The 15,928-nt window shown below is 32.2% G+C and overlaps 1 protein-coding gene across 1 annotated transcript in view; it reads left to right on the top strand.

Moving 5' to 3' along the window:
- The window catches only part of DCAF12 (DDB1 and CUL4 associated factor 12-like protein), a 41,591-nt gene extending 25,717 nt beyond the window's left edge, over window positions 1-15,874 (top strand). The window contains exons 5-7 of the mRNA XM_067271394.1: window positions 15,126-15,188; window positions 15,257-15,565; window positions 15,632-15,874. Of these exons, the coding sequence (XP_067127495.1) occupies window positions 15,126-15,188; window positions 15,257-15,565; window positions 15,632-15,787 (528 nt within the window). The 3' untranslated portion in view covers window positions 15,788-15,874. The remainder of the gene's footprint in view (window positions 1-15,125; window positions 15,189-15,256; window positions 15,566-15,631) is intronic.
- The last annotated feature ends 54 nt before the right edge of the window (window positions 15,875-15,928 follow it).

The following is a 15,928-nucleotide window of genomic DNA, read 5'->3' as shown; positions in this document are numbered from 1 at the left end:
AAGTGATGTAATGATCCAAACAAATATCATCATCATCATCATCATCATCATCATGAGTTAACCAATTTTTGAATTCATTCATTTGAGCCACAAATGTATACACTGACTCATCTTGAAAAATCAATTTTTAAATCTCAAAACAGCAGTAAATTTAGCTCAAATAAGTATTTTTAATTAAAACATTTATTGTGACATTGTCACAATGCATGACTTATGTGTTCATGTATAATGTCTATAGCATTCAGAATATGCATTTTTTGCATAATCAAATTGTTATGAAAAACAACAGTGGAAAAATCCAACATACATCAACATAAATTTCATCTGGATTGGACAAAAATTGCAGGAGTTATAAGGAATGCACACACGCACACATACACACACAGGGGCTTTTATATTATTGCGGTTTCTGCATACTCTATATCAGGTTTATAACCTGACATAGACTATGAAGTTCTGAGTGGTCATAATTAAATTCTCCCTATTCATGTCTGTCTATAGAGATATTTGGCATGCCAAATGCAACCAAATCTGATGTGGTGACATTTCTATTAAGAAAAAAAAATCAAAACTCACCACTATGGCACTTTTGGTACTACAAGCAATAAAAATGCATTTTGCACAAGCACACATTATGGCCAATTTATACCCAGAACTTGGCTGTAACTATTGAATGTCATTCTTATTGATTATGATGGTCATCACTTTGTTAGAAACTACTTTATGAAAACAATGGCAATGCTGCTGCTGCACTTAAATTTTTACAATGAGCAATTCCTATGCCAAGAACCATTAAATCCACCAGCTCTCAGGAGAATGATCACTCGATTTGAGAAAACTAGATATCTTAAATTTCACTCAGTTGAGAGTGCAAACCTATTGTTTTACAAATTATTGGAAAAGTTAATGTTACAAATGTTGAACAGTCAATGAATAATGTTGCAGACTCCAGTAATACATGTACAGTACACTGTCACAGTAATTGTGTATATCCTGTAGAACAGTGTGGAAGGTACTAAGAAAGTTAGTACATTGCTATTCTTATAAGATCTTCCACAATCAGTAATTGCTTGCCACTGACAGGAAATTCAACTGGCATTGCTTTTGTGCATTGACTTCCCTTACTACTATAGAAGATCATGTGGAGTGACTAGACACAATTCACCCTGGTAGAACAGTGAACAACCATAAAATCTGCACGTTTTCCAGCAGATTCCACATATTTGTATAAAATTAGTCTGGTGTGGATTAAAGCCAAATGATTACCAAATTAAAATCAAGCTATATTCCACTACTACTGATTATTATTAACTTGGCACTTCTTGCAGTTGGATTCATAATGCCATTATTACAGAATACATATTTTTGTATTCTTAATGATCTGTCTTGAGAAAGTTTACTAAGATCAGGAAGTTTCGTTATGAATAAAACACATTTTAATGTTTATTTTACTTTAGAATACATTAGACTACAGTTAGAATACATTAAAAGTAATTTCAATATACTTTTGGTTTCTGTGAAACAAAGATGAAAGAACAATTACTATTTCACTCCATCGGCAGTCCTTAAACAGAAAACTGATATCTAATCAGATCAATAAAAACACAAATACAATATCTGAAATTATTGGTAAACTGAATTATAATTTCCATTTAACCCTTTCACAATCACTTAAAGATATTTCATCGCCTTAGTGTTGTGTAAAAATCAGAACTTGACAATATTTATGTATTAAGTACTGTACATTTGGAAATGTCAGAGATGATTGTACTCCACCCTCCTGATAACAAGAAATAAATGATCCTGAATAAAATAATAACAAAATATAAAAGACGTAATAAAAATTATAAACAAAGCAAAACAAAAGTTACATTATGTATTATATAAAATAGATTTACATTTATTTTTAATATATTTTTATATATTGTCAACATCAAATTTCTTTAATTTTAATGAAAAATTTTTATCGTAGATTATATATATATATATAATCTACGATAAAAATTTACTGTAACATACATATATATAGTTTTTAAGTTAAAACACGTTTTAACTAGTTGAAACTAGTTTTTACTGGATGTCATTGTTATAACTAGAATTTACTGCTAGTCAAAATGAATTTGAGTTAAAACTAGTTTTAACTAGACAAAACTGGTTTTAACAAAATGGCTTAGTAAAAACTGTTTCGACCAAGGTCATTCAGCTAACACGTTCCTGTAGTGTATAATGAATTTCGTATCGCTTTAACCTTTTTCCCCCGACATCTTGTTTACGTTTATTTTGCGATCCCTCCTAAGGCAATATAGGTCAGTTAGGTGATATTATTTTAAAAGTTTACCAAAAATCAAATTATCATTATATCTATATGAAAAATATCACTTACATTTATTAATATCTTTAGTTTTAAATACAATATTTTTCAATACATTTGATTAGAAAAATTTATAAGAAAAAAAATAATTTATATCAGAACTGACACATAAATTTGATAATTTGTAACATTTTGTGAAAATTAACATTGTCTAGTTATATAGTTGTTTGCTGGCACTGAGCCAGAAAGACAGAATATTGATTTGTACAATTCGATATAACACTTATGCATGTATGTTTATTCGTGAAATTATCGCACATTATATCAAACATTTGTTTGAAATCAAAATTTTATACTGCTATCAACTAATATAATGAATTATTATACTTTATTCACTTCATATCGAATGAGATTATATCTGTTGTTAATGAATTTTACAAAAATCGATATTTACAAAAGTAACAATGAATCGGTACCCTCGAAGTTTTGCTTAAAAAGCCAGGGTACCGATCGATCGGTGCCTTCAGGGACAAAGGATTAATTAATGTTAATAACACAGATGTGTGACCAATATTTTCAATAAATATCGTATTAAATAATACAAATGTTTTAATCCCAATTATCACTTTATTTATTTCCCCCAAACATATTTATGTAGCTAAAATTAGTTTTAACTAATGTTAAAAGTTAAAACTAGTTTTATCTAAAATCAAAACATGTACAGCAGTAAATTCTAGTTTTAACTAGACAAAACAGGTTTTAACAATGACATCCAGTAAAAACTAGTTTCAACTAGTTAAAACGCATTTTTACTGTAACATTATATATATATCATAACTTTTATATAGTTTCATTTATTTGTGATTTATTTAAAACAAAAATAACATGTGTGAATTGTTTTTGCTATCTTTTAGTATTATTTTATTTTTTTGTTATACTTCTGTTTACTGCTAAATTGGCAAGTCCTACATATATATTTGTGACTTATATAATATAATAGCAGATGAGCCCGGTGTTGCTTGGGCAAAAAGTAACGATAGCAGAGATTAGTATTAGCAGATTATAGCCGATCTCACCCGTTTTCACTGGGTGCAAGATTAGGTCCCCCGTTTCCAGACTAATTACAGAATTTTTACATGGTCTAAAAATATGTTTGATTTTCTGAAAAAATGCAAAAAACCGAATGTAAAATAGTACAGTAAAGCCGAATTCTATAAAATAATCCTTAACCCTCTCCCTCTCCTCCACAGGGATAATTTCCAAAAATCCTTTCTTGGTGTGCCTTCTCATGACGTACCCTGTGTACCAAATTTCATCTTTCAAATCTTAACCGTTTGGGTTCTGCACTTATTATTATCATTATCAACTTGGTTATATTATAAGATTAGTTGACTAAATAAACAGATTTAAAAAAACTGTTAATAACATTCAATATGCATTTAAATTTTAATTTTTTGAAAAGTCATAAAAACACTAAACTAAAATTCTTTCATTAAATAAAAATAATAATATACTGAATTATACTGTAACAATATAAAATATATATATTGTTATAAATAATTTATATCATTAATTTAATTTAGCTAGGGGTGCCCCTAGTGGCTGTTTTTGGAATACCGTGACAGAGACTGCCCAGTTTTTCAGTTTTATATAGTAGATTTGAAAAAATTATAAATAAATAGAATTATAAAACAAAAAAAGCACATGCAATCTTTTGTTTTATTGTTTTTTTAGTTCTGTTTTGCTGTTTCATTATACTTTTGTTTACTGTTATATCAGGAAAATCCTACATAAATATTTATTATTTATATAATTTATAGTATTGTTTATAAATAAATAAAAGGATACAAGGATACAATAAATTATATAAATAATAAATAAATATATATATATATATATATATTTTATATAATTTATTGTATCCTTTTAAAACATATTATATATATATCCTTTATAAATATATATATATATATATATTTATATTTTATTGATAAAGCAATAAACGAAACTATAACAAAACATCAAATGAACAAAAGTAAACTAAAAAAAAGGAAACATCGTACATTTTTCTTTGTTTAAAAAATAATAACTAAATATAATTACAGAAAAAATTATACAAATAATCAACTTATATATGTAGGAGTTATGAAAAGAATAAAATTACAGTATAAGGATTATAAAACAATTAAACAAACCTGAAAAAAAACGAACAAATGTGTTTCCTTTGTTTGGAAACATTATAAATGAACAAAATTATGAAGTTCTGTATAAAACTTGAATTTTTTTCTAAAATTATTGTTTTTTATTATTTATATTTTTCAAACACATGCTTTTTTTTATAATGTACATGGAAACTAGACTTTATACTAAAATATTGATCTCATTTAACTGGATAATGATAACCATTGAAGTGTCAATTAATTTTAGACTTGTGAAATTACATACATAAACGTGAAATATGTAAACATTAATTTTTTGGTATGTGAGGCTCTGGACAGGTCCGAACCTCACTGAAATTTGCATTAAAATCAATTATTTTCCTTAAAAATAAATGATTTTAATGCAAATTTCAGTGAGGTTCAGACCTGTCCAGAAAATAAATGATTTTAATGCAAATTTCAGTGAGGTTCAGCTTTTTATTAATTATGTCAATATGTATAAATCTTATACCAAAATGTAAAGGACAAACTTCTGCTTCAAGCTAGCTTGATGACAAAGTTGAATGAATAAAAGTAAAGTATTTTATCTATTGTCAAAGTGTAGTATAAGATTACAAACAATAGATGACAATAAACTAATTTTTGATATTAACAAATAAAAACTAAATAATCATAAACTATGCAAACATATGTGTATACAGGAGTTTTTCCAAAACAGTACAATAAAAATTGGATTTTTAACAAATGTTTAAATAATATATGTTTAGTGAGCTTGAGATTTGTCTTGAGCATTTTCAAGCTACAAGCACAGTAAAACCAGTTGTGCCATTAAAAGGATTATCTTCTGATTCTGTTTGGTCTGGGTTTTTAGAATTGCATTGTTTGCAGATTGTTGTTATGTGGTATCCAGTAGGCTACCACTTTTAATGCCATCTTTGTTTCAGTTGTGTTGGACAAATTAGTGCAGCACTCACCCATGAGTAATCCTGTGTTTTTTTTTCTTACTCAAAATGGTATGATTTTAATTATGAAGTGATTTTATATATTAATATATTTACTATAATAAAATATGATGAAATGTTTCTGAAATGGCTTGAATGAGAAGTCTGAGGAAGAAAATGTAGGTTCCTTCTTTGCAGTCAATGATAGTGAGGATCTCCTTATTGAAAAACCTGAAAATGTTGAGAAAGAAATCAGATCTTTCACAAACATCATCAGTGTGAAGAGAAAGGTCTGCATATTGCCCAAAAAAGAAGAGTATAAAAATAGGAAAACATCATCTAAGAGTGTAACATGTAGCGATGACTATTATTTCTGATTCTGGTATCTTGTTGAAAGGGATGGGATACTCAAGTAGAAAGATAGATAAGAGTTTCACCACAAAACTTCCAAGAAGCCTGAGTTACAAGCATTTTAAAATGAAAGGTGAATGCAGCACTTACCTTCAAGTAATGGCGAGTTAAACACCAAGTAATTTGGCAACAGAGGTAGCCATTAGGTGCCATCTTGTATTAAATTAATATTTATTGAATAATTAAATTTTTGGAAGAAAAAATTGGCCTAGAGTGGAACTCAAACCAGCAACTGCTGCTTACCATCTGAATGCATTGCCAGTTACACTATGCTCATGACCTGTAGGCTGTGGCATGACACCCTCTTTGCCATGGTATTGCTTTATCCTGACATGGTGTATATACATATATAAACATCTTAAAGCCCACTGATCATATCAAAGCTAAATGGTTGCTGGATAAAATTGGGCTACATTCCTGCTACTAATAATTAGAAAATACCAAATAATTTGAACTAGAGGTAGGCATTTAATAATTATTAGGAGTAGGAATGTAGCCTAATCTAATCCAGTAATTGTTTGAATTTGATATTGTGGCTGTCGGCCATGTTATTCGCGTATTTTATATGTTTTTAATATGTAATATAAGTTAGTTTTAGCAATTCCTTTGTTTCTTTTGTATTATCTATCCTCCTTTACTTTCCCCACCACTCCTTTTTACCCTTTGGGTGGGATTATCGTTTCTAAGAAAGAGACAACGTATAGAGCAATAGAAGGGACGGCGCCGTGGGTCTCGAGGAATGAAAAGTGAATCACTTTTCGACTGGACTGTGGAGAGTGAAGGTGTGAAAAGGAAGCTCTCGACCGAGGCGGATAAGTGAGCAGCAGAAGAAAAGGAAAGGATACGACGGGGGAGTGAGAGATTCACCGAGAACACGGGAAGCCTATAAAATAATCAAACAGGACTCAAGAGTGGTATCCCACCAAGTATTTCAATCTTCGACTATTTTTATCTACATGTATATATTGTTCTTCCCTTTAGTTATAAGTAGGATAAGTTTAGTTTTAAGATCTGCACGCGTATAATTTGTCGGGTTCCGTTTTGAGCGCGCTTTTTAGACTGTAAAAAAAAGCCTTTCTTTGTAAAGTTGGGATCCATAAAGAACCTGCTTCTGTTCTTTCTGGCGAGAATAAAATCGTACCTTTGTTAAAAGTAACGTGTTTCGATTATTATTTTGTGTCGGTCTGTTCGCAGAAACCGTTACACCTCGTCACGAATCATCACAATATGATCATTGGACTTTAAGATGTTCATATAGACTGTGGTGGTTGCTTACAAGCAATTGATGACTGTGCATTTTGCTCATCTAGGAGTAATACTGGTTCCAGTTTTTCTTTTGTAAGTTGTCTGACTATAGTATGATTTGTGATTAAGATATTTATGCTTCTATTTTATTTATTTTTTTGTTACTTCAAAGCTGATTTCTGCTTTCTGCCTTTATTAACTTATTACACAAATTTCTAAATCTTAAAAAATAAATGATGTTTAAATAAATATAATATAAGTGTTTAAAACTTCAAATCCATTCTGTTCTCTCAGCCTTCCAAGGATTGCTTTGTGTAACACTTAAATTCTAAATATAAATGACAACACCTTAATTATTATTATTATACAGTGGGTGATCAGTTAACGAACATATTCCATTCCAAGACTGTGTTTGCTATCTGAATTGTTTATTAACTGATTATCAATTTACCATAGATTTTTATGGAAATTTGATTAATTTGTTTGAGACTTCAAAAAATAAATAAAAAATTATATACTTTCTTACAATGTTTATTTATATGTAATAATAAAATTAAATATATACACAGTCTTGCATTTAGATCATTCATGTTGTTTTTCTGTTTGTGGGACATTAAAGAATCCATCCAATGTTGATTGCTTTTCTTTCTCTTCTTCAGGATTTTTTGGAAGTAATTAATAGCATTGTTGTTGTAGAGATCCCCAAGCCTATTAACCTCAACCTGGTTTGGATGCCATTCTAAGACCGTTGTTCTGACATTCTCCCACTACTACAAAAGATCTTTAATAGCAGATGTCAGCATTGCTCTTCTTTTGTCTTCCTCTTTTTCAGAAGAAAACATATCTTGCTGAGTTTCTTGGTGTTCTTCATTCAAGAGTTCTAGGAGTTATTCTGTCATCAGATCAGTTTCAGGTTCTATTATGAGCTCTTCAATGTTCATCTTCAGTTAAGTGGGATTCGAAGTCCCATTAAAATATATGTATATACAGTTGACTCTGCATAAGTTGACACCCGGATAACTCAACACCGTAGGTTAATTAGTCAGTTTTCTGTGGTCCCGGCCGACTTACATAGGCATTAATGTTGTTAATGTTAAAAAACTCAGTTTACTTGACATCATTTAACTCGTCACCACTGGATAAATCAACATACTTTTTCTGTTTCACACTTTTTAGATGTCTGATAAGTCGACTCCCTTCTGAAAAAATGAGTTTACATCGTACGATAAACTGTGTGGTGTGAACTCATTTTTCAGGAGGGAGTCGACTTATCAGAATTCTAAAAAGTGTGAAACAGAAAAAGTATGTTGATTTATCCAGTGGTGACAAGTTAAACGATGTCAAGTAAACCAAGTTTTTTAACATTAATAACATTAATGCCTATGTAAGTCTGCCAGGACCACAGAAAACTGACTATGTAACCAATCAGTGTCAAGTTATCCAGGTATCGACTTATGCGAAGTCGACTGTATATATATATATTTTTTTTTTTATTTTTTCGGTGCTCTACTGTATATATATACAGTATGTATATATATATACAGTAGAGCATCGATTATCTGAATCAATTGGGGACTGGGGTTGTTCGGAAAATTGATTTTTCAGATAAGTGATTATGTACAAAAAAATACATTATTAATATAGTATATTAGTACAGTAGAGCGTCGAAAATTGGCGTCAATTGGGGACTGTGGTTGTTCCAATTAGTCATTTGTTCCAATTTCCGACTTTATACGAAAAAATATATTAACCTGTCCGATGTTCAAATTTTTCTCCGTTGCGTATCGCTTCCTGTTGAATTTTTCTCCGTTGCGTGTCGCTTCGTGTTGAATTTTCGTCGATTTTAAGCCTAACGAAAATTTTTATAATAATAATTGAGGCTATCGTATCGTTAAAAATTATTTCTGCGTTTTGTACAAACAAAATAAATATATTGAAGAATATAAAAAACATGAAATTATACTTTAGAAGTAAATTTAGTATCAAAAACGTTCGATTCAGCACTACACAGTCCGACTGAAAATCGTTCCAATTTCCGGCCATTTTAATTACCGACGTTCCAATTAACGACGCTCTACTGTATATCCTAATAATAGTATATTAATATATCCCATGTTGAAAGTTTTCTCCATTGCATGTCGCTTCGCATTGAATTTTTGTCGATGTTTAGCCTAACAAAAACTTTTATAATAATAATCGTGGCTATTGTATCATTAAAAATTATTTCTTTGTTTTGTACAAATAAAATAAATATATTGAAAAATATAAAAACCAAAAAAGTTATACTTTAGAAGTTAATCTAGTATCAAAAATGTTCAATTCACCACGACTCAGTCCGACTGGAATGCTTTCAGTTAACCGATGTTTCAGTTGATCGGTGTTCAGATAATCGATGCTTTACCGTGTGTGTGTGTGTATATATATATATATATCAAAAGTAGGTGAAGAACCCGACAAAACTTGCAAAATCTTTCAAACAAGTAAAGTGGGGCTAGACAAATGGACGTAGAGACAGACATGCAATCATGCTCTAGTGGAATGAGTGATTTTGGGGGATCAACTGAGGCTTTCATGGGGATGTTACCGGCATTTTCCAGAGAAGATGAAAACGTAATGGACTTTTTCGAGACATTAGACTAGTCTGGCTGGTTGGACTTCTTGGCAGTGCCTAAGTATTGCAAAGTGCAAATTCACAGGAGTGACATGGGATTTTGCACAGCGCGACATTAAAATGAAAGAAGTAAGTGATTACGATAGTTTTAAGCGATTTGAACAGTTTGATGAACAACCTTATTTAATCCATGTGCATGCAAAACAGGATGAGCGCGTTCAGGAATTTGCAATTCGGTTATAAACTCTAGCCAGTGACATGATTATTGCACAGGCTGGAGAAAACAAATGGGAAACTGAGATCAGCAAATGGTGCCAGCAAAAAGAGCTAGACAAAAAGCTTTGGATTCAGTTTTACATGGTCTCAATGACAGTATAAAACAGAACGTCTTGACCCATGACCCGCAGACATATTCGGATGCATTAAAAATCGCAAAGCAAGAAGAAACTGTCAAACAATTAGTGGGAAAAACGCGAAATTGGGTTGTGAGTGTACGGCAACTGACATGGCTTTGGCAGGCTCAGAGATAGAAAATAGGCAGTCTGAGTCCAAGCTAGAGGCAAAAATAAACCAGATTACTGGGCAACTAGCCAATTTAGAGAAGAATTCAAGCCTCGGTCAATTCCAGGATCAAGACTGAAAGATAGGCCCCAGAGAGAGGGAAATGTGCAAGGTAGGCAGATGTTGCTGTTTAGAAATAAGGCAAATGAGGCATCCTCCCCCTCAAAATTATTTTCAGGTTCCACATTACGCTGTACCTTTTAATTATCCTGCAACCCCATCTTTTAATAATAATAAGTAGCCAGCATTCGTGAGGCAGCCAAAACAAATGAGTTATGGGAACCTAGCAGGCTAAGTTCCTATCCTTATGATTCCAGAAACTGGAGGGCACCTATACAGGGTCCACCGTTTTTCCCAAGTTGGTTCACACCCACATATTATGTGCAGACAAGGATGCCCAAATGGCAGGGATCCATGTTTTTCCCATCCTTTGCGTCCCGATATTCGTGGGCGGATGCAGCATCTTTCTATGCAGCGCGTTACGGACAGGGATGGCCAGGCATCACCTAACATACAGTGACCGAGTATCCTGCATTACCTACACCAGAAAACTCATCCGAAAGGGCAGCAAATGACTCATGGGAACAAATGAAAAATGCCAATCAAGACCAAAAATCAAGATCTAATGGGAAGAGAATTGAATTGGTGAGCATTAGAGTGCCAGTTTACTCTTTTGTTTGTTCAGAAAATGAGGCACAAGAGTCCCCTTTGTATGATCTTGACAATCCGGGCTGGAATGTGCTCCTCTGTGTAGTTGTAAAACAGGATTGGTTGTGGTTGTCTACGTTGCCTCATGGAGCCATCAGAATTTCTTATTTAATTTAAAGATTATCTTTTTATATAATCTCTCTATTCACCGGAACTTGTAATAATAAAAGAAACCCTTCTAACCTTTTTTCCAAGTTGGTCATTAGAGAGGCCAGGTGGCATGCTTTTGCAAACTGTAGGTGGGCGGGATATAATTTTAGCTCCACTTCTACCAGAGATTTACATTTATTTTTAATTAATTTCGAAAGGAGCAATTTCTCCTTGTTTTGGAAGGCACCTCGAAGGCATACAGGAAAGGCTTTTTGGTTGATGGTGATGCACTTTGGGACTATGCCGTGTCCTCTGCCAACCCCTGATCTAGGAGATGTACAGTACATACATAACTTTGTACTTGTGGATTACTAAAATAAATGTAAAAATAGCTCAATGTTTGATAAACTCTTTAAATATAATATAGCTGTAGTATATTAATCAAGTAAATAATAAAAGAGCAAGCTAATTGTAATAATTATTTATAATATATAAGATACCGTATTTACTCACGTATTAGTATATTTAGTTGTAAAAGACAAGGTTTTTATTCATTTTCACTGCTTCAAACACCTAGATTGTCCTATATGTGCGAGCAAAAGATTCTTTGTGTTTTTGCAATAATTTTTGTGAATCACGTATTTGCAGTTTTTACCAAATGCTCATTCTCTGATGTTTAAAAACAAAACTATTTTATCTGGGTCTTTCATAATAATACACAAGAATGATTCAAAGCTAAATAGCAAAGCTTTTGAATTTAATTCCAAATTGAAATTCCAAAATGACACAGGAGCCTGATATAAGTTTTAATCCATTCCCATATGAAAACAGATAATTATTCGGAAATCAAAAGTTAGAGAAACATATAAGTGTGGATTCAACTGTTAAGAATAGGTAAAAAAGTTTCTGATTGTCCAGCTTTAGTTGAACAAATTATGTTGTTGATTTTAAAGTTTTTTTTTAAGTTTAAAATGCCAGTAATTTTTGCAGGACAGTGTGTGCATTTGATAATATTTTATTTGTGATTAAATGAAATAAAATTAGAATTGTATTAATAAATCTAATTTTCTTTATTTTGATCTTTAAAGTCACACCTTGTCCTATATGCGAGTAAATACGGTAAATAGGACCTATAACCTGACCAAAAAATAAAATCATCATGTAGCTGGCTAGCAAAAGTTAATATAATATAATTTCCATCCACTATATTTGCCTAGGATGTTTTGCACTGGTAGACCCATGCTATTTGTTTTTAATATTTTACAGTGTGTGTGTGTGTGTGTGTGTGTGTGTTTGAGTTTTCTACCATTTATAACTTTCATAAACAATAGAAAATTTCAAGGAAAACAAATTTTACATTTAAAATAGTAGTAATAACTAACTTGATGAAAAATGTAGACTACATATTCTGCTGTGTTTAATCAGAGTCCAGTCTTTACATTTAATTGCTGTCATCCATAAGTTTCTCCTCTCTGGATTGCTTGGAAAATATTAGAACTTAATATAACTTGTTAAATTTGTTCCCAAGTGCGTTTGCAACCGAAAACAGAACAAGAAGGCATTTTCAGTATGAAAATTAATCAATATAAAATCCACAACACTAGAGAAACTAACTATGCTTAGTAACACTAGTAAGTTGCCTCTTTATCAAAGGTATTTTTACACCTACTAAAGCTGCACTTGTACAATGGAAACTTCTGCCAATACTGTCTATACATATATATACACTGTGCCGTGTTAAAGCGATAGCTGGCTGAGAGCCGTGGTGGGTGATTACAGGCGATGAGAGTAACTACTACAGTTATTTCAAAATTAAATATGTTTGGAAGCAGAGAATTGGACAAGTCCAAGTAGCGTAACTGGCAATGCATCTGCATGGTAAGCAGCAGTTGCAGGTTCGAGACCACTCTGGGCCAAAAATTTTAAAACTATTTAATAAATGTTAATTTAATTATAATTATTAAATTTAATACAAGATGGCACTTAACGCTTCTAGTGCCAAATTACTCAATATTTAATAATTATTAGTAGTAGGAATGTAGCATGACTTAATCTGGTAATTGGTTTTGATATGATCATCTGGTATTGTATTACAGCCACATTTGTTCTTGGACTATTCTTCAAAGAAGCTATTAACAGCAATGTGCCTTGACAATCCAGGGTATCAAGAGATGCTTGACACTCAGTGCCATTGCAGTTGGGGTACAACAAATGCCTGGAGTCAATCAATTTTGTAAAACACATAGTACCTCCATTTATTTGATACTTCATACAACTGTTTGTGTGCAGTGTCGTAACTAGTCTTTTATGCGCCCGGTGCGAGCTTCTGTAACTACGCCCCAAAACTATGATATAAAATTTGGTCCAGGTCATTTCTACGCCCCTCAGGGTCTATGCCCTGTGCCTGGGCACCGCCCTAGTTACGGCACTGTTTGTGTGACAACATTTTATTGATAACGGTGATTAATTGTACCTTTCCCCCGGCTACCTCATTCTCCAGATCTTAATCCACGTGATTTTTCACTGTGGAGACACTTAAAAAGTGCAATACAATCGAGCAATACAAATTTCACATCCTCAAAAGACTATCAAGTAGGAATTAATTACAGTCAGTCTCCAGACACAGTTTATTGCCTTTGGGTTTTACATCTTCAGAAGGGGATTACATTTGGCAGTATCCCCCGCATTACTAAAGCTTTGTCTAGCACAAGTGACTTGTACAAATAAAATGTTCACTTGCAGCACCACGTGTCATAGTAGCAAGGTTTGGTTTTTATGGAAATGTCTTCCACATCTTTCCAAAACTCCCTCTACACTGCATAGAATATGGGGTATTTTAATTATGAATTTTGTGATATTTTTTGGCTGCTTAGACAAATTATGGTAAGATATATGGCAACTATAATTAATTTGAACCATAACAATCTGTTGTATAAAATGGATTATTAAAAAGGGGAAAAAATTATTGTTAAATCACCTGTAGTAATAATTTCTGTACACATATTAATAGGACTTTATCACTGGTGTTTAAAGATTGGCACAGTAATGAGAGTTAGTTCAGAAAAGAACAAAATTTTTTTATTATATCACCTGTAGTAATAATTTCTGTACACATATTATACGTGTTTCGGGCTAGCATGCCCCTCATCAGCAGTATTACTACCAAACACTAAAAAGTAACAATAACAAAACAAATAAGTTACTGTATAACTTAAAATTTCTTAGCAATAAAATGCAATTTTAAAACTTACTGTAAATACATATTCCAATCCCGAGTATAACTGGATATTTCTCGTTTTACAATTAAACATTTCACTGTTTATTTAATTTTAATTATACAAAGTAAATAAAGACTGTAAATTATTAACACGTATAACATGTATAATATGTGTACAGAAATTATTACTACAGGTGATATAATAAAGAAATTTTGTTCTTTCCTGAACTAACTCTCATTACTGTGCCAATCTTTAAACACCAGTATAAAGTCCTATTAATAAGTAAAGTCCAAGTAGACAATTAACAATAATATTAGAATTTAAGGACAGTAAGGTTTTTACAACAACAATTAGGGGAAAAAATTGTTTATATTTATCAAGACACTCAATATATGTAATGATTTAACATATGAAGGATATGATTATCCCAAATTCTTTGGAATCTTCTTAAACTTGTCTTAGTTAGCAATATACAGTAGCCTGTTTTTATATTACTTATTTGGATATATCCTGTTTTTTGTGTTCCAAATGTAAGTGGTCTAGCAGTAATGGATAGATATAGCAGTTATATAGTGCCATCTGATGTATAAAGACAAACCAAATAAACTATGTTGCACAATATAACAAGGGACTAGCTACTGCATTTTGTTGCTAAATTGAAATATTACAGCAGACTGAGGTTGTGGAATAAATAGATAATATTTTCTAATTACCGTATTTTACGGACTATAAGACGCACTTTTTTCTTCGAAAAATTGCCTCCAAAATTCAGGTGCGTCTTATAGTCTGTAGCGTCTTATAGTCCGTAAAATTTGATATATTATTTGATTAAATCCTAATTATGTAATACTAATGGGAAATTTTGTTTAGATTTTAGTAGCACTGTCATTGAATGGATTTCTGCATCTCTGGGATCTACAGTCATTCCATCAGGTAAATTTATTTTTTAAATTATAAATTAATTAATTTAAAAAATAAAATGCTTCATTAATGCTTAACAGAAATTTTCCTGCAAACTTCCATTCTTTCAAGAAACGGTTTGCATGACTCAAAATTATGAACACAAACTCTATGCCGTCGGATCGCGCTCTCACATCACTCTTCTGGACGTTCAGACTCTGGAACCCGTCCAGAAAATCACAGCCAAGTATCAGGGTTGCGGTGTGAGGTCGTTGAGTTTTTCTGGAGATCTCCTGACCATTGGAACCGGAATTGGCATCCTGATGTTCTACGACGTCAGGGCGGGGCGTTACCTGGAAGACTCGAGCGGAAGCCGCCCGGCCGTGCTGAGAGCGACCCGGGGATGGGTGGTAAGTTATTTAATTGCGACAGCGGCCGATTCTCGGTAGTAATGCTAGTCTTTGATTCGATTGCAGTATCCGGATGAAAATTATCGAGAGGTGTTCTTCAGTCTAGAGTATAATCCAGCCATCTACACTCACTGTTACGATGCTTCGGGGACGAGACTGTTTACGGCGGGTGGCCCTCTACCCGCCAGCCTTCAGGGAAACTACGCAAGCATGTGGCAGTGATGCTGGTAGTAATAGAGCCATAAAATTTTACTTAGTGTACAAAGAAATTTCACCCTTTTTTAAATAATAATTTTTCATCACTCCCTATGTTGGATTTATTAATTTTTTTTCATAGACAAATTCAAAAGACTTAGTGATAAT

The sequence above is a fragment of the Centruroides vittatus genome, unplaced genomic scaffold (genome assembly GCF_030686945.1).
Source record: "Centruroides vittatus isolate TY-2023 unplaced genomic scaffold, ASM3068694v2 contig_397, whole genome shotgun sequence".
NCBI lineage: Eukaryota > Metazoa > Arthropoda > Arachnida > Scorpiones > Buthidae > Centruroides > Centruroides vittatus.
This window is presented reverse-complemented; position numbering and strand designations above follow the sequence as displayed.